This window comes from Eulemur rufifrons, chromosome 6 (genome assembly GCF_041146395.1).
Source record: "Eulemur rufifrons isolate Redbay chromosome 6, OSU_ERuf_1, whole genome shotgun sequence".
In the NCBI taxonomy this organism is placed as follows: Eukaryota; Metazoa; Chordata; class Mammalia; order Primates; family Lemuridae; genus Eulemur; species Eulemur rufifrons.
The window spans coordinates 79,596,763-79,617,305 of record NC_090988.1 but is presented as its reverse complement, the minus strand read 5'-3'; the positions used below and the strand labels follow the sequence as shown (position 1 = coordinate 79,617,305).

General features: G+C 37.6%; 1 protein-coding gene and 1 pseudogene across 1 annotated transcript in view; one reads left to right on the top strand and one right to left on the bottom strand.

Annotated features, from left to right (window-relative positions):
- Positions 1-20,543, bottom strand: part of CAPRIN1 (cell cycle associated protein 1) — a 45,754-nt gene that overhangs the window by 19,070 nt on the left and 6,141 nt on the right. The window contains exons 3-7 of the mRNA XM_069471261.1: positions 12,781-12,843; positions 12,581-12,667; positions 5,624-5,862; positions 5,453-5,535; positions 203-340 (exon numbers count right to left, since the gene is read on the bottom strand). Coding sequence (XP_069327362.1) covers positions 203-340; positions 5,453-5,535; positions 5,624-5,862; positions 12,581-12,667; positions 12,781-12,843 — 610 coding nt within the window. The remainder of the gene's footprint in view (positions 1-202; positions 341-5,452; positions 5,536-5,623; positions 5,863-12,580; positions 12,668-12,780; positions 12,844-20,543) is intronic.
- Positions 2,147-2,891, top strand: LOC138384330 (large ribosomal subunit protein uL30-like 1 pseudogene; annotated as a pseudogene).

Sequence of the window (20,543 nt, the reverse complement as noted above, 5' to 3'; positions counted from 1 at the left end):
CAGTAAAACAAATGACTGATACTGATTATTTCTGGGGATTCCTCTTGATGTGCTTTGTCTTAACATTCTGTCAAGCTTAAAGTCTCTTTAAAAATCTTACTGTACACATATAATAACTAAATAAGTATAGCACTGAAACTTACAGCAAAATAAAGTAAAACCAGTACCCTAAACTAAAGGTCATATCCACCTAAGTACTCACCAGCTTCAGCTACCTGGTCTTCAACCGTAGGTGCTGAGGCTGCCTCTTCTTCCTCACACAACCCATTCTGGTGGTTATGGGTGCTGTCAAAGTAGTTTGACTGAAAAACACGCTCAACAATTTCCTTTAGAGCTTTATCTAAAAAAGAATTTGAACCATAATGTTAGAATTATCTGGGGACACCTGGCTTGAAAAAGATTCAATATTCTACAAAATATTATGGTTAAAAAAAACCTCATCAACTGTTACTAAAACACACATTGAAAGATTAAATTTCACCAAGAACAGAAATGTATTACAGAATGATAGAAAACAAGAAGAACCTATTTACATCAAACTTTATGTATTTTAAGTAAGTTAGGAAAAAAAATCCAGATATTTAATATTTATTCATTCAAAAAGTAATTATTCAACACCTACTATATGCTGGGCAATGTGCCAGGTACTGGAGATACAAAACAGTACATAAAAAGACACAGTATCTGCCCTCATTAAGCTTACAGTCTAACAAAAGAGGTATCGAATATAAAAATGGTTAAATTACTACACCCAGTATAGTGGATCAGACCTAGTCAGGGTGAGACCATGCAAGGCTTTCCTGAGATATGTGCTCTAGAAGAGAGAAGTGTTTCAAGGTAGAAGGTATAGCATTACAAAGTCCTATACAAAGAAAAGTGCCAAATGCAAGAAAAGGAAAGGATGCCACTCTGGCCGAAGTACAGGGGGGGGAAAAAAAAAGCATAGGGAAAGACGAGGTTGGAGAAACTGTAAGAGCCAGACCATAAATGGCTTTGAAGTTAAGGAAAATGTATGTAAAATGTAACTGAAATGAAGGTATTATAAGATTTTAAAGAGGGGGAAAAAGGGTGGATTTTAGTTAAGTGACTACATTAGACAAGAAGAGAAAGGCATACAAGAGAAAAAGTAGTAAATCAATTCAAAACATATTTAAGAGACAAATAAAACCTGGTGCACTAGGATATATTAAAAAATGGAGGACAGAGGAAGAAGCATATGAAGAATTACTGCTCTCAATTTCCTGGCCTGGTATAGTAGATGCATAGTAGAAACATTCCTTGATAGGTTACTGCACAGAAAAATAAAACTTCAAGGACCTTATTATATCAAAGTATTATAAAATTAATCCTGGTAAAACTATTACCAAGAACTCTCTGAATAATGAAAACTTCATACGTTTTTCTTTATTTCACTTCAGAGACTCCTGACTCAAAACTACTGATTTTTCAGAAACTTATGGATGAAAACCAAATGCACATAAAAACACTAATTTGGGTAATATCAGTACCTTTCCATTACCTATAAAGATGTTACGGTCCTAAGGAAGAACAAGATTAAGTAGAAAATAACCCCCAAACAAACTATAAGCTTAGGTTTAACCCTTGTTACTCCTCAATAATGCCATGAAAATTTCCTTACACTTGACCTAAACTACTTTTTTAAGCTAACAAGCTTACACATACTTGTAGCAGAACTAAAGGAAGTTAAAAAGATTTTTTTACAAAGAACTACAGACCACAATAAGAGTTAACAAACTAAAGAAGTATCTTTTTTTTAACCTATTTTTTGAAGAAATGAGAAAGACATAAAAGGACTAGCACCCTTATATTTGATTTCCTTAAAGCAAATATACTCATTTCTTGAAACCAAATATACTCTAAATTGTGCCAATTAATACTCACACGGTTTTACTGATTAAAGCTTACAATCTAATTTTTCAACCAATACCTAAAAACAAGGCATAAATACAGACCCTTTCACCTTAATATGTTCAAAAATATACTTTCCCAATTCAACCTTATAAATAGCAAAGACAAGAATCTATTTCCTGATTTACTACAGGACTAAAACCTAAAATTCCTAATTTACTGAGACAGTGAAACTTAAATATCCTTAAAAAAAAATCGACAGTTGCATATTTGAAAGATGGCGGAGCAAGAGGAAAGGAAAAAAATCCCTTTGGTTCCAGAAAATCTCCTGAAAAAGAGGAAGGCTTACCAAGCCCTCAAAGCCACCCAGGCAAAACAAGCACTTTTGGCAAAGAAAGAGCAGAGGAAAGGAAAAGGACCCAGGTTTAAGCGACTGGTATCATTTCTACATGATTCCTGGCGGCAACAATGCAACAGGGTGCATCTCAGCCGAATAGAAGTGAAACCTCATGCTTTGGAATTGCCGGATAAACATTCCTTGCCCTTTGTTGTACCCATCCAAAGGATTAATGGGGTGAGTTCACTGGTGCAAAAGACCATTGCAGGACTTCGCCTGAAGAAAATTTTCAGTGGCGTCTTTGTTAGAGTCACCCCGCAGAGCCTAAAATTGCTGCGTATGGTGGAACCTTATGTGACCTGAGGATTTCCAAATCTGAAGTCCGTCCGTGAACTCATCTTGAAACGTGGACAAGCCAAGGTCAAGAATAAGACCATCCCTCTGACAGATAACACAGTGATCGAAGAGCACCTGGGGAAGTTTGGTGTCATTTGCTTGGAAGACCTCATTCATGAAATTGCCTTCCCGGGGAAGCGTTTCCAGGAGATCTCATGGTTCTTGCGTCCTTTCCAACTCTCAGTGGCCCGTCATGCTACCAAGAATAAAGTGGGCTTCCTCAAGGAGATGGGCTCACCTGGCTATCAAGGTGAACGCATCAATCAGCTCATCTGCCAGCTGAACTAGACCCAGAGTATCTGAAAGCACAGTGCATTGGGAGCATGTGTTTTTGGATTTTGGAATTATCAATCTTCAGAGAAGATTATTTTCTGCTCTATCTTCAAAAACGAAGGAAAGGGTCAGGGAAAAGACAGTCGGTTATGCTCATGGCAGGAACGTCTCATCACAGTCCAGTTCCAAGTTTTTTCCACTTTGGCTGCTGCCACCTCTGAAATCACATGGCATGGAGAAAGGAGTCCTGCTTTGTCAGATCTTCTATCCTGCGGTTAAATGTTGGTGAATGAATGACTCAAGCATGTGTATGAGGATCCCTAAGACTCCTGCAACAGTGGACCAAGCCCAGGAGCATACTTGAATCTGGGTATTCCCATGGCTTTGTTTTGAAGATGTGAAATACAATTAGAAAGGAGAATGCAAAAACAAGTGCTCAGTTGTCTCTTTGAATCCATGTTCCAAGTTTTCAATGAGGCTTTGAGAACTCTCAGACTTGGCTGGCTCTAAGTGCATCTGGTGGCTTTTGTATCCTAGTCTGCAACTGGTTTAGTCCCTTTCTCTAGTTCAGGATTTGAAGACGAAAGAACCACTTTGACCAGTACACGCATATACTCAAAATTTTACTTACAATTTTAGGGTGTTCATGGACTCTTCTCCCCATGGACCTTTGCACTTCATGTGAGGAAGTTCTGCTTTTCCCAGGATTGGTCACCCAAGCCCTGATCTTGCTAGTCTCTGGTTCCATTGTCTTGTGGAAGACCAAAGCTGACCAAGATAGCTTTTCCCCTTCACAGTGGCAGACTGTGTTGCCCCTGCACCTTGAAGTCTGGGAAATGCCCACCATTCCTCCCCATCCCCCTAGGGTTCAAGATGGAATTTCCTGGTTTCTGTGATGATCATCTCCTTAAAACCAAGATCAGGAAGGAATGAACCATTTTCTTGGTTTGGCATGGATGAACTTAGCGCTATTCGGCTTTTTGGGCATCTGGTAGGCAGCTTAATTGACCTTTATCTTGCATATTCAGGACTCCAAAAGTATTGCCCTTTGTCCTGGTGGTAATGTAGACACCGGCAATAGGCTTTCTGAGGATGTTAACATTAAAGAAGTCAGTCTGATACTCCTTGTGTTTTTTCATCAGTGTCCACTTCTAAGCGGGCCTTCACTTGGTTGCCTCAATTGGTGAGGATGTGCCAGGCCTAGGTTAAGTTTGGAAATAGGCTTGACCATTGTGTTCCTGGTCCTTTCAGGTCAGCTTTGCTGCAATTCTGGCTCATGGGGCCCTCAAATATAGCTATGAAATTGAGTTAGAGGTATAACAGTGCCTGAAATGTGCCAGGTTATGAGGTAATTAGGTTGGTTGGCTCCAGAGTTAACCTGCCAGCAATAGTTTTTTTTTTTTTTTTTTTTGAGACAGAGTCTCACTCTGTTGCCCAGGCTAGAGTGAGTGCCGTGGCGTCAGCCTAGCTCACAGCAACCTCAAACTCCTGAGCTCAAAGGATCCTCCTGTCTCAGCCTCCCGAGTAGCTGGGACTATAGGCATGCGCCACCATGCCCGGCTAATTTTTTCTATATATATATTTTTTAGCTGTCCATATAATTTCTTTCTATTTTTAGTAGAGATGGGGTCTCGCTCTTGCTCAGGCTGGTCTCGAACTCCTGAGCTCAAACGATCCGCCCACCTCGGCCTCCCAGAGTGCTAGGATTACAGGCGTGAGCCACCGCGCCTGGCCTAGCAATAGATGTTATAGATGTTACTCTTATGTTTTAAAGCATTGTTTTACACATTGATTACTTTAAAATGATGTGTCACAAAGTCATGAGAAAAAAGTTGTTGTGAGAATGGAAACTCAGGGCTTAAATCCCAGCTGTCTTTTATATAAAAATGGGAACAGTATTTCCATTCTTGCCTGTGAAATGGAGCTAATACCCTCTAGCGCGTGTGCCCCATGTGGTGGTTAAAAAGTTTGAGCAAAATAATCGTTTGTAATTTATAATTCTATATAAATAAAAGGTTATCACAAAAACTAAAAAAAAAATTGATACTTGCATATTTGAGGATAAAAAGCTCACATACAGAAAACCGTTCGTGGTATCAACATTTTTAAAATAAAGAAAAAAATGAATGTCCCCAAATTAGCAAAAATCTAAGAAAAACTAAAGAAAGACTAAGGCAGTGACCATCAGTACAAGATATAAGATACAATAAATATTCACAAAATTTCAGCCATATGAAAAACCAGTCCCTATCTAATATCAAAAACTCAGCAAAGTTAATCTGGTGTTAATCTGTCCACCTTAAGCACAGTTGAATTATATACAAAACCATATTAAGTTAGGACTACCATTTTTACAGATGTTTGGTTATTTATTGTTGATGTTTTGATTTACACACAACACATACGAGCACACTGACATGAAAGAAAATATAATAAGAAAATACATCAAAAAGTAAACAGTGGATGAATGTTATTTATTCACTTCTAAATTTTCTTCAATTAATATTACTTTTAAATAGGAAAAACTAATCTTTAAAGATTCTTAGTTACATAATCAAAATTATCGGTAATACTCACAAGTGGTTCCGCATATAGATTTTTCCTTCCCTTCCAGCAAGTCCCACAGGTGAATGGAGGCATGTTCATACTGCTCATTCAACCTTATAATAATAAATAGCTGATTAATTACCTTTCAGTTGTCAACTTAAAGCAGTATTTAGAAGTTTCTATTATCAAAGACTACTATACCTCAAGCTCATGTCCCGTTCAGGATCTGCTAACTTATAGAATTCATCCAACAATGACAATTCTTCTTCAGACAGTATTGGCACTCCATTCAAACCTTGTTTCAGGTCAGTTCGTACTTCATCATCTCCCAATTTGTCCAAAACATATTGCAGCTCAAGTACAGTTTTTAAACGTTTCTGTTCAGCTTCTTCTCTCATAAGCTGTTCCCGACGTGCTGTCTTCTTTATTGTTTTCTGAATCTGCAAAAGAATATAAATATATGACACCAAAATGAGTTTTACAGAACTCATTCAGTTTGTTCCATTTCAGGTCCAGCAAAAATACCAATACATTTCATTCAATGAGTGACAAGGGACCCCAATGCATAAAAAACGATAATTCTCAACTTAAAATTTAATTTAAAACATGATCTGTTTTAAGCAGTTGTTAGAAATTCAGAACAGATCTTAAAGGTAGGTTGGGCTTCTCCAAGAGGCAGCAGTTTGACTCCAACGGGGAATTCAGGGGTCAGGCAGTTAGACGGACGGTCCAAATCTGGAGCCACCAGGCAGACAGGCGGACAGAAGGCACTCAGACTACACGTAGTCCAATTGGCTCTACAAATGAGGGAAGTCTCAGATTTGTGGTTGTGAGGAAGGGGATTCAATGCCTGTAATGGTATGGGAGCATGGATATTTTATCCACAATGACTTCTCTAACGAAGCCTTTAGGCCTTCATCCGTACACCTCCTTGTTAGGGAAAGCATACATTTGTTCCTGTATGCCTCAAATTGGGCATTTTTCCTCACTTCAGTACGTACCACAGTCCACTGGTTTAGATTTTGGGGAAGGAGGGAAGTTTTTGACTTTGAAAACTCGCTTCTTTAGGAGGGCAGACTTAAAATGTTAGAACAAATAGGATAAATCTCTATGTACTGTTGTGGAAAGGCATCAGAGAAAAATCTCCATCATAATAATGCATACTCCCACGGGCAGATAGGTATGTTTACAGGTCCACAGAAAGTTTTGGAGGCCAGCTGCAGTGGCTCATATCTGTAATCCTAGCACTCTGAAAGGCCGAGGCGGGAGGATCGCATGAAGTCAGGAGTTCGAGACCAGCCTGACCAAGAGCGAGACCCGGTCTCTACTAAAAACAGAAAGAAATTAGCTGGACAATTAAAAATAGAAAAAATTAGCTGGGCCGGGCACGGTGGCTCACGCCTGTAATCCTAGCACTCTGGGAGGCCGAGGCAGGTGGATCGCTCAAGGTCAGGAGTTGGAGACCAGCCTGAGCAAGAGCGAGACCCCATCTCTACTAAAAAATAGAAAGAAATTAACCAGACAACTAAAAATATATAGAAAAAGTTAGCCGGGCATGGTGGTGCACGTCTGTAGTCCCAGCTACTCGGGAGGCCGAGGCAGTAGGATTGCTTGAGCCCAGGAGTTTGAGGTTGCTGTGAGCTAGGCTGACGCCACGGCACTCACTCTACCCCGGGCAACAGAGCGAGACTCTGTTTCAAAAAAAGAAAAAAAATTAACCGGGCACAGCAATGAATGCTTGTAGTCCCAGCTACTCAGGAGGCTGAGGCAGGAGGATCACTTGAGCCCAGGAGTTTGAGGTTGCTATGAGCTAGGCTGACGCCACAGCACTCTAGCTGAGGCAAGAGAGTGAGATTCTGTCAAAAAAAAAAAAGTTTGGAAATCTACACATCAAAGTGTGTTAGTTAAAGAGACACAGTAGGATCATGGCAAGTTGGTTCTCTATTGTTTAAAATCTTTGCCGGGATAATAAATTGTCATTAAAATTAAAAAAAAAAAAAAAAAAAAAAAACCCCACAGATCTTCCCCTGGAACATATTAGGTTATTAAGTATAAAATGTCCGGTTTCCTTAAGTACTAAGTTTGACAGTTGATATCTCTGACATTGCACTTTGACACTTCTTGTTTATTTTTATTGTGAAGGTATATCCTCAGTCTTTCAAACATACATTTTGGCTTGTGATTATCTTTCAAATTTTTTTTGTGAAACCCTGGGTAAGTCAAAAATTTGTGCTATTTTCGAATATGAGTTTCATCATAGAACTAGTGCAACGCAGACAGCTTGAAATGTCAACAAAGTGTTTGGGAAGGAAGTGGCTAATGAACAAATACTACATCAGTGGTTTGAGAAGTTCTGTTCTGGTGATTTAAATGTTGAAAATAAGCCACATGGGCCACCTGAGACCAAGGTGGACAATGATGAGCTGAAAGCTGTGGCAGAAGGGAATCCATCTCAACCTACACATGAATTAGCAGCAAGGTTTGACGTTACCATTCCAATATGGAACCATTTGAGAAGCTTGTTAGATGGGCTCCACTCTGAATTTAACGAGCGTCAGAAGAGAAATCGCCTGGAAGCTCACCTTTCTTTGCTGTCACAACGTATAGGCAAACCACTTCTACACCATATTATTACATGTGATGAAAATGGATTCTTTTTGACAATCACAAGCATTCAGCACAATGGCTGGGTCACGATGAAGTGCCAAAACACAGTCCAAAACCAAATATTCATCAAAAAAAGCCAATGGTGTCTGTTTGGTGGTCCAGTGCTGTTATCCACTACAGCTTTGTGAAACCTGGTCAATTTATTACAGCGGATATCTACTGCAACCAATTGGACATCTACTGCAATCAACTGGACGAAATGATGAGAATGCTTGAGACAGGCCAATCCTCTTACAAAACAATGCTCGACCACATGTCACACAAACAACGCTGCCCAAACTACAGCAGCTGGACTTGGAAACTCTCTTGTCATCCACATTTACCAGACCTTGCACCAACTGACTACCACTTCTTCCAGGCTTTCGATCACTTCTTGCAAGGAAAAATATTCAATTCTCAACAAGCTATGGAAACTCCATGGCGATTTCAAAGGTGATTTCACTCGCTCTACAGGTTTCTTCACTGCTGGTGTAAACAAGCTACCATTAAGATGGTAAAACTATTTGATTAATTGTATTGCTTCTTGTTTGAGAGATAATAAAATATACTTTTGATTCCAAATCGGACATTTCATATTTAATGAACTAATATACTACTGAAGTGTTACTGATGAAACAATGTATTTGGGATTTGCTTCAAAATAATCTAGAGGACAAAGAGAGAAAGGAAATAGATGTGTATTTATGTGAAATATGATTGTCCAAGAGATAACTGTAGCAGCTGGGTACAGAAAAGTACACAGAGGTTCATTATATTCTTTTCTTTAGTTTTGTGTATACGTTTGAAATTTTCCTTAATGAGTATAAAAATTAGAAATTATAGAGAAATTTTAGGAATTTAGAAATTATAAATTTTCCATATTAAAAAGTATAAAAACTAGAATTAAAAGCCTGGGCCAATTAAAAAAGAAACTCAACTACAGCCCATACTAAAAATTCTTACCTATATCTATCTTCTCTATGGAAAAATGACTCAAAGTTCTAATTTAAGTACCCATTATTGACTCACAGGAGATGCCAAAACCCACTAGCATCCCCCTGCCCCAAACAATCCACTGCTGGTTTTCAGAAATGCATTCCAACATATTAAAAATAGTGACTAAAATGGATTTGTTTTTATGAATAAGATGCTGGCAGATAAAAAGAAAGTGGCAGTGAAAGATAGATAAAGCTAAGTATGAATGTATTTTTCCCACTATTCTTTTTTCTTCACTGGAAAAGGTGAAGGGAAAGCATCAGCCAAACTTTCAAATTTCCTTCCTCTTCCCTAACGTCTAACATCAGCTCAGGGACAGAGAAGGTCAGTCTTTTTAAGAGCCATTGCAGTGTTTTCCTTTTCACCTTTTCTTGCTTCTCGAGCCTCACTAGGATGAACTGAGACAGAGAAAACCAAAATAGGAACATAAACCTATACTAAAGGGAGAAATGAGGAAAGAGACCTAGAAGGAATGATGAAGGTTATAACAAGACAAATCTATAATGGTAACAGAGTGGGTAGTGGAATAAATGACAGCAATAAATGGCGAGTGAACAGCATATATGAGTGAGAGATGAGATCTCTCTGAAGCTAGTCAAGAAACTCTAAGTGGTCAAGAAAGCTTTCAAGGAAGAAATGACATCTACTAGATGGATGAGCTTTTTAATCTTGAAGGGGTAAGGTCAAGGGTAGGGAGGTCTTTATAGGGATCTGGACAGAAAACATAGAAAGAAAGGCAGGAATGTGAAAGCCAAGAAAGCAAAAGAAGATAATAGGCCGGTGTGGTGCTTATGCCTGTAATCCTATCACTCTGGGAAGCTGAGGAGGGAGAACTGCTTGAGGTCAGGAGTTTTGAGTCAGCCTGAGCAAGAGCAAGACCCTATCTCTAGTAAAAATAGAAAAATTAGCCAGGTGTCATGGTGCACACCTGCAGCCCCAGCTAATTCGGAGGCTGAGGCAGGAGGATCGCTTGAGCACAGGAGTGTGAGGTTGCAGTGAGTTTCGACGACATCACTGCACTCTCCCCGGGGGTGACAGAGCAAAAAAAAAAGAAAATAGAGAAAGCCATTCTGGATTAAATAAGCAGTTGAAGAGGGAAGAAGGTGAAGACAAGAAAAGCTGGAGATAGACTAAAGAAGTTCTTGAATGCAAAACAAAAAAGGTGTTTAATAACTGTGGAAAGTATACCAGAGGATAAGAGTTAAATAAAAGAACTGCCAAAGAAGTTAAAGCTCAGAGAAAATTACTGAAAACAACAAAGTGTTACAATTGAAGCAAAGGAAGATACAAGCATTTTCATTTATACCGTACCAGTAGCTTCAGAAATAGATGTTATATTAAATTGTATAGCAATCCTACTTCTACAACCCATGTTTAAAAAAAGGTGAGAAAAAGAAATTGGGCAGGGTTTATCAAGCTAAGCAGAACAAATCCCTACCAAGGTGCTATGGCTGAATGTGTACCCTAAAATTCATGTGCTGGAACCTTAATACTCCCAATGCAACAGTGTTAGGAGGTGGGGCCTTTTGAAAGGTGAGAACAGAGCTCTCATGAATGGAATAATGCTATGATAAAAAGGGATTATGGGAGCAGGTTTGCTCTCTCGCCCTTAAGCCCAGCCCTTCCACCATTATGAAGGCACAGTAAGAAGGCTAGATGCCAGTGCCTTGATCTTAGACTTTCCAGCTTCCAGAACTGTGAGAAATAAATTTCTATTCTCTATAAATTACCCAGTATCAGGTATTCTCTTACACCAGCACAAAATTGACTAAGACACTAGGTGTAAATTCAATTATTAATACATTTTCTGTTTTCAGGCAAATCAAAATTTTCCTTCTTTGACCAGATCTAGTAAGTAATGACAACATTACATGCTTGAAATATATTAGCTATGCATCAAATATTGTTCTTAGCACAACACTATGAGATGGGTTCAATTATAATCACATTTTACAGATTAGAAACTGACGTAATATGATGCTTCTCCCCCTTCACCTCCCCTTCTATCCTACTGATTCCGTTTCTCTGGAAAACCTTGACTAATACAGGAACAGAAATTAACTCATCCAAGGTCATACTACTATTAGGTGGAAGACTCGGTATTCAAACCAGGCAGTCTGCTTCCAGAATCAGATCTCTTAATCTCTGTACTACACTGTCTCTCATCACATAAGAAATTGTTTTTTCATTTCACCAAATCACAGACAAGTTTATACAGTCACGAGCCGCTTAACAATGGGTATACATTCTGAGAAATGCATTGTTAGGTAATTTCGTCTTTGTGCAAACATCGTAAGATTGTACTTAACACAAACCTAGGTGGCATAGCCTACTGCACACCCACATTGTATAGTATAGCCTACACCCCCTAGGCTGCAAACCTGTATAGCATGTTACTGTACTGAAGACTGTAGGCAACTATAATGTAATGATTATTATTTGTGTATCTAAACTATATCTAAACACAAAAAAGGTTCAGTAAAAATATAGTATTATAATCTCACAGGACCACTGTCACATATGCAGTTCATAGTTGACTGAAATATGCAGCACAAGACTAGATCTCAATGTTCTTAGTCTTCTCCAAATAAGCTGACATTTATCCAGAAGACTTAATTTTCTGGTCTCAACAAATTATTTGACGATGTTTGTGTTTAATTTTTGTACTGTTCTCAAAGCTTTCGTTCTATCAAAAAGGTACTTGGGAAAAACCCACCATGCTGTTGACACAACTGGCCGGGCACGGTGGCTCACGCCTGTAATCCCAGCACTCTGGGAGGCCGAGGTGGGTGGATCGTTTAAGCTCAGGAGTTCGAGACCAGCCTGAGCAAGAGCAAGACCCTGTCTCTACTAAAAATAGAAAGAAATTATATGGACAACTAAAAATATGTAGAAAAAATTAGCCAAGCATGGTGGTGCATGCCTGTAGTCCCAGCTACTCGGGAGGCTGAGGCAGTAGGATTGCTTAAGCCCAGGAGTTTGAGGTTGCTGTGAGCTAGGCTGACACCACGGCACTCTAGCCTGGGCAACAGAGTGAGACCCTGTCTCAAAAAAAAAGAAAAAAAAAGAGTTGACACAGAGTTAACACAACAACAATGTATCAGTCTGCCATATCTCTTAAGATCTCTAATGAAGAAAGTGATTACCAATTATATAAACAAGCCTTTTTATTTTCTGATAGCTAATGCAATTGTGAGATAGTCTTTAGACATAAAGGAACGTAAGGAAAATAAATGTCTACCATGTTTACATATATCTGCACCACTCATTTTTTTAACCAATGCGATCTTTAAGGTAACTACATGTTTGTCATAACTCAAATTCAGTCTTTTTAAAAGACACCTTTCAGGTATTACATTAAACTTTACAGAATTGAAAGGCATCTTAGACATAACTGGATCCAATCATCTCACTTTGCAGTGAACTTATCAATAGAAATGGAAGGACTGAGACCCAAAATTATCTGCTAACCCTATTTTTAATATTTCATAAACATATATATTATCTTTTACTTACATCTTGACTTAATGCCATGAAACTTCTCTGTAGTTCCTTTGCAAACTCCAAGTTATTTGTGACTTCTTGGTACTTAGATACAGCATCCTAAAATGACAAAGACAGAACCCAACTTTATTGGAAACACAAAGAACCACAAAATTAATTTTCTTATTTAAAATAGTGAGCATAAAATCTTTAATAAAATGTAACATCTTTACCAGCTGATCTTGATTAAGCCTTTCCCCTTTGTTCATTCGTTCCTGATAATCATCAAGCTTACCCTGTATTAAAAGAAAAAGAGAATTACATTCCATATTGAAGGTATATATACCAGCTTAACCACAATAAAATGGCAAAAACCATACAATTCTTTAAGTTTGTCTCAAATTTTGCCTTACATATACTTTTTAGATATACTTCCACTTATAGACATAAAACTTTTTAGACATATTCCAACCATTGCTGAATGATATCAAATACTGTACTGTACTATAAACCAATGATACAACATTACTTACTCTTTAGATTATTCAGAAATAGATATGCATCAGAGGGGCCTGGCATATGGTTCCTACCCACGTGGGTGAGGTTCACAATTTGCTTTAAGATCTTGCTTATACCCAAGGGAGCATATCATACCTTTATAAAGTACTATATTTTTGCCACCACCCCTGCCCCCGCTTGTCAAAGAATTTATGTGAATGGGTGATATAAAAAGGGGATATTTTTCCCTGAATAAACCCATGGGCATATTGTCTTTGATGTACTTCATCTTTTTATGCTGAACAAGATAGCTACCACATCATCTACAGGCAGTATACCAGTCAACAACTTTGCTTTGTTAGTGCAAGGATGGGGATAGAAAACTAACCTCTGGTTTAAGATCATCTTTTTTTGCTAAGATGAAAACTCTGGAGGTTTCCCAGGCTACTACTATTAGATAAGACCACAAAGAAAAGATATTCAGGTAATGCAACAGAGTCAATAATTCAGTTATTATCATAAGAGTTGGAATAGAGAAAATAAGTAGAAATCTAAATTAAGGGGAATATATTTAAAATAATCATAATAAGTTATGAAAATATACATTTCCTTATATCCTTTGCAATAATAAAACTAAGAAACAAAGTACAAACTAAAGTTCTGATAAAGGGCAGTCAGAGCCACAGAAACCAGTTCAAAAGCAATGGTAATAAGATTTTTTAGGTCAAATGATCCATTTTTCTTTGCATCAGAAACATGGCAACTTGTATAACCATGCTACCCTAAATTGAAAAGCCTATTATTTTAGTTAAAATGGCGGTAAATAAAACCAACATAATTATTACAGCATTAAAGGCTAATAAAAGTATCCAATTTATTCTTAGAGGAACTATTTCACACAAGCTGTAAGCCTCCAAAAATCAAGTTTTTTACACTGATCTGGCAGGCCTAACCCCAGGTGCAAAAGATGTGCCCAACTGCCTCAGAATGCTCTAAGGATCAACAGAGAGTTCATTCTCTTTTAAAAGAGAGTAGGCTATTATTCTTTTAAGAAATAAAAAAGTAAAAAAAAGAAATAAAAAACTATACAAGATTGCTTTTAATTTGACTTAGGATATTCCAAAACAATAGTATTATAGTCAGAATTCCTCTATTTAAAAATATATAGATAATAGAAAATATGCAAATAGAAGGAGGGCCTAAAACCACAGTTAATTGGTAATTGGTACTAGCGAAAGAAAAACTGCTATTAACTTATACTTGGCATTTATTATCTTCCCTTTTCTTCTATGGCATTATACATTTTTCAAGGAATTGTTGCTAAATCTAGAAATAAATACACAGTAAATGTACTATATTTCCCTCATGGGGTAGAGTTTATATACCTAATCAAAATGGATGTCAAATTTCTAAAAATATGTTGTATATATATGAAAATATGAAATGATTAACCAAAAAAGGGTAAGAATGGTACCTGAGTGGTAGAATTACAAGTGGGACTGTTTTCCTTTTGCCTTGTTTTATAGACTTAAATATTCTGCAATGAACATATACAGTTTGCATACTAAAAATAATTAGAATTCCATGCTATATTAAAAATGCTAAGATTGACAGATTTCAGGATATTGCCAGGACTCTCACTATAATAATCGTTGAGTATGAACCTATACATACTATCCTAAATAGGACAAGCTATCCTACAGTAGAAAAGTTCCAATTTTCTACAAAATAGCAAATTTAGTATTCATCCACCCCAAGAGCTATGGCAGATTACATTTTCCAAAGATAGCTACCCATCTGCAGTCTCACCTACTGCTCTACAGTATGACCTTGGCACTCTTCTATTAAGAAATAGTCCAATTCCCCTACCATTGTACCTGAGTTTCAACCAATAGATTACAGTGAAAGTGATGCTGAATGACTTCCAAGGCTGAGTCATAAAAGCAATGCATCTCTGCCTTATTTGCTGGTGACTGAAACACTTGTATTTGGAGCCCTGAGCCAACATACAAGAAGTGCAATAACCCTGAGGTTGCATGCTATGAGGAAGCCAAGCCATGAAAAGAGGTCTCATATAAGCAGCTCTGGTCAACAATTCTAGTATGCTAGCCCAGGCACCAGACAGGTGAGTGAACAAGTCTTAGTCTTCCCACATGAGGCTCAGGTGTCATAAACACAGACAACAACCTTGTTATGTTTCCTGTCTAAATCCCTGATAGGCAGAATCCATGAGCAAAATAAAATGCTGGTCTTAAGCCCTTAACTTTTGGATTAATCTGTTACACAACAATAACTGGAAATAAAAAGGGTTAAAAGAAAAATGAAAAGAAAGGGAAAGCAGCTATTACGTGAAACAGCTTCACACTACACATTTTTGTGGAATATTCTGTCAAGAGAAATTATGCAAAATAACAAATCTGCACAGCCAAAATAAAGATCTATGCATTTTATTAAAACTCGTATTCCTATCTACTTTGATTTTATATTATTGTTACATGCCTATAGTTTTCCAATCCATAATAATTTAAGAGCCATGATTTTGAAAAGGTGAAGGACTGCTATTAAAACCACAAGATACAAGTCTACCGTGACGGAAGAACTGTGTAAATCATAGCTGAACAATCTCAAGAATCTTTAACAGGAGATTTTCAAAAAGCAGACCACAGTTCCTTGGTCACATCACAGTTCCTTTTACTCAAGTGACTTGAATTATTCAATCAAAAAATGTAGCAAATCAGACATATGGAAACTACAGGTCTTCCATGAAGTATTTTCCTAATCACAATTTTTAAAACTTTTATCATAGCATTACATATATTCTTCTATGGCTATCAACACTTTCTGTATTACTGTTATAAATACCTTATCCCCTGTCCTTGCTCAAGATTCAGGAAAGCAAGATCCTGAGTCTGGTCAAAGTTCCTAAGAAATAGCACTCTTCTGAGGAAATACCAAAGGTTACCAATAACTGCAGAATGACAATAAAAAACTTTTACATTATAGGGCACTAGATTTTTCTTTATCAGTACAATACAGGATCTACTGGTTTCTAAGGTATATAGGACTTTATCACCATGTAATTCAAGCTGGAAGGGACTTCTGTTCACTATTATATATAATCAGATCTTTACACAGACACTATGTTGGTCTAGGTCAGTGATTCTCAAAGTGTGGTCCCCAAACTACCAACATCAACAACAGCTGGGACTTGTTAGAAACGCAAATTGTCAGGCACCATACCAGAGCAACTGAATCAGAAACTCTGAGGGTGCGACCCAGCAATTTGTGTTTTATCAGGCCCTCTGGGTGATTGTGACATATGCTTAAGTTTGAGACACACTCATCTAGGCCAAACACATTGTAATTCCCTTGTATTGATAATTTAAGTTAGTAAACACTACATAGGAAAAGATCCATTCATGATCTGAACCCTTAAGGGTTATCAACTTCCACTAACAAAAGTATTAATTATACTTTTGTTAAATCTTGCATTGTGAGCTGAAGCCCCAGAAGTTAGAGTACTTTATGATTAAACTCAGTGGTGAATGCCAAAATTTGTACTAGAAACAGAAAGCCTCTTGTGGACAATCAACTGGTCTAATTTTTCTACTTTTCAAAATGAAAGTAGCTTGCTCTAGCCTGCAATCCCAGCTCACTAAGTGGCCTTCATTGATAAAGAAAAGGATATGGTAACTGCACCTCTCCAAATTCTACAATTTGCCTAATCGTTGAAAGAGTAGACTACTCAGAGACAAATAACACCTGTTGTCACTTCTTATTCAAATGGCTTACATTAAGTCCAACTAAAAAATATGTCTATATGAGGTTAAAATGTACAGTGTGAAGCAAGTCAATATACAAGGACCTGCTTGTCACACTGACAGATCCAACAACAACAACAAAAAGAGAGGGGCAAAGATAGGAGTAATGGACTCCAGACAGTTTTGTTCTTCCCTAAGCTAGAATATGGCTGCCATGTCATAGGAGTGGTAAAGACAAACTGGTCAACTACTCATGTCAAACATATAAAATGAACATTAAGCTTTTTTCCCCTAAAGAATGAAGCCATTTCCCCATCATAAAAAGGTATCTTCATCAGAAAAGCCTACTATCTTATAATGCTGCCCTCTTGGACTCTATCTTGAAATTCAACTCAGGGTTCCTTAAACTGAGCATCTTGTGTCTATTAAAAAATCTATTTATAGCACCACATGAGCAAGATAAAAATCAGGCCATTTTCTAGATTACCAAAACTCTTTAGGGGGAATCATTGGGATGAAGGTGTGATTATACCCAGTAGATGTCAAAAAGACTTGTTATTTCCCAGTACCATTATTCCCATGTGGAACTGGGAAATAATTTATCCCAACAAGCCCTGCCCAGGCTCACTCTATCTCTGGTTTCTTCATTGCTTTTAGTAGTTGACAGCATTCACTAAGTAGGTCATTCAAACTTAAACTATCAGGTAGCTAATCCTATCAGGGAGGCACTATTATCAATCATGTATCACCTAACTATAAACTGAAAGACAGAAGGCAGTTAAATAACTTGCCTAAGGTCGTCATAAATACCAGAAAAATCATTTGCACCTCAACACCCCTTCCCCCTCAGAAGGGCACTCTGGATTCCAGCTGTTGCTGTATTCCATTTCTGCCTCTACTGCTGCTTTCCTCCTTGCTTTTCTCCGATCAGAGTATTATCATGTTGCTGAACTGCATACAGTACATCTAGATCTTCCATTCTTCCCAAAAAGTTTTTCATCACCACAAGAGTTACTTTATTGAAAATTTTTTTTTAGTTCAGTGTAATGCCCTTAGAGTGCCAGAAAATGAATATATAAAATAGATGTCCTCCTGCGCTTTGCTTCTTTAATGTTATATCTAACAAATTCCATAAATGAATTCTAAAAAATTTAATTATGCAATTAAAAAGAAATGGCAATAGAGATATAGAGATGAGAGACTCCAAAAAACCCAAAAATTCTTCAACTAGACAATTATAAATAATCACAAGAAAGATTAGGAGGAGACAACATCTGAAAAAACTAACTTTGCTATCCAGGAGTATGTAACTTTTGTTCCCAAACAAAATCTCTAAACTGGGACAGAATACTTAAAAATGAAGCTTAAAATAACAAAAGTAGTTAAGAGCACCTAGCAATACTTCACTTTATATATCCAGTCCAAATAAATCACTTCTAAAGTACTGTTAAGAATCTTCGCAGACACTCTGGGAGGCCGAGGTGGGCGGATCGTTGGAGGTCAGGAGTTCGAGACCAGCCTGAGCAAGAGCGAGACCCCATCTCTACTAAAAATAGAAAGAAATTATATGGACAGCTAAAAATATATATAGAAAAAGTTAGCCGGGCATGGTGGCGCATGCCTGTAGTCCCAGCTACTCGGGAGGCTGAGACAGGAGGATCCTTAGAGCTCAGGAGTTTGAGGTTGCTGTGAGCTAGGCTGACGCCACGGCCCTCACTCTAGCCTGGGCAACAGAGTGAGACTCTGTCTCAAAAAAAAAAAAAAAAAAGAATCTTCGCAGAAACAAAAGATTTCTTTTCCTCTCAACTTTCCGTAATCTTTAGTGGCTTTTCTAGATATTATTTCAAGTACCCAATCCCTACATTCTCTGCTTTTCACCTGTAGCATCACCAGTCTGACTTTGCCCACAGTAGTAGACATTGACTCTGCCTCCTGTTCACCCTTCACCAATTCAATTGAGAATCAATACCTAGTAAAATTCGTACGAGATATGAAATAAGCAAAAGTTTCCTCAATTCCATTTTGGAAGATATGGGGTCTCACTATGTTGCTCAGGCTGGTCTTGAACTCCTGGCATCAAGCTGTCCTTCCACCTCAGAGGCCCAAAGTGTTGGGATTACAGGCCTGAGCCACCATACCAGACCCCACCATCTTCAATACTTAAAAAGGAGAACAGAAAAAATATACTACAATTCATAGGTTAATAACAGCTATCTTCAAATGCTGCAAGCCTGTTCATATAGCAGAAGTCTGTGCTGTTCCAGAAAACAAAAAAGTATTAAACAGCGGTGGAGTGAGTATAATTCTAACATCAAGAACTTAAGAGTTGTCTAACAATGAAATAGACTTTTATTGAGACATTAGCACTCTACCAGGCCCCAGAAAATTGGTTAAAGCAAAAGTTGAATGAACACCTGTCAGGAACGCTGGATTTCTGAACACTAAGAATAGTGAAAGGATGTTACATTAGATGTTTACCTAAGATTCCTTTGTAACATAATTTTTTAAGCAGGTAAGTATCCAGGAGTTTGGCAAGACTTTTGGCCAGTTGAAAACAAAAAAAAACGATAAAACATAATCCTGTAAAAACCTTATTCCATGTCCACGGCTATAGTTATACAGGTAAATTTCAATGAAGTTAAAGCAACTGACCCAGCGGGAAAAAGAAAATTTTAATAAAGAGAACCAGGGTCACCTACTTTGAATTATACTCTTAGAAAGTATAAAGCTTGTGGATTTGAAAACAAATGATCATAAATAAATAAACCCAGCTAGTTAGGACGCTGAGGTAGGAGGATCACTGGAGCCCAGGAGTTTGAGGTTGCAACGAGCTATGCTATGATGATACCATTACACTCTAGCCCTGGTGACAGAAAGAGACCCTGTCTCAAAAAAAAAAAAAAAAAAAAAAAAAGAATTGTCTAGGTCTTCCTTCCTAAGACTATTCAGAAATCTTGCTTACACTACCCATATTTTAAAGCAAAAGTGTTCCACCTGCCTACTCATCAAGTCTACCCACCTGAAAAAATAAATAAAAAGAAAATCCTTCAGGAAAAATTCCATTTCAACAAAAAACACTGCAAGTATACAGCTCTGTACAAAAAGCATATTCCCCCTCATGGACTAATCCGTTGTAACAGTTTTGTTGACAAAGCTACAAATATTTCTATGTAATGATACAAACTAGCAAATGCTTATTTTAGCATGTATCATGTTAAGGAGGCACACTGGAGTTTGGAGTAACATTTTTAATAGTTTTTGCACCCAACAAACTTACCACCAATGTAGAAAAACAGAACACAAGGCAATACAAAAATGTCAAGGAAGTGTACAGACAATAGGTAAGAGAGGAAGTTAAAGGAAACAAACTACTTTAGCTAAGCATGGTCAAGCAGCACACCTTCCTCTTTCCTCAGGAAGTATGAATTTTGAACTCTGCCCAGTAAAGTCTCTTTCATCCGTGTTTTTATACCCATACTCTATCCAACAAAAGCACTGGGAACAGCTAAGGTGGAAGAAATAAAGAAATGAGCTGAAGCCAAGCAACTTACAGTTTCAACTTTAGCTGAATTTCTCTTCTTCTACTCCTCTCATTCTTCTCTATTCTATACATATCATTCATTTCCCCCAGGAAAAGGAACCAATTACTTAAAAATATCCAGAAGTTTGGAATAGAAGAATTTAGATGACAAAGTTGTAACACTTCCTACTTCTCTCTACAGGTAAAGCTTTTCCCA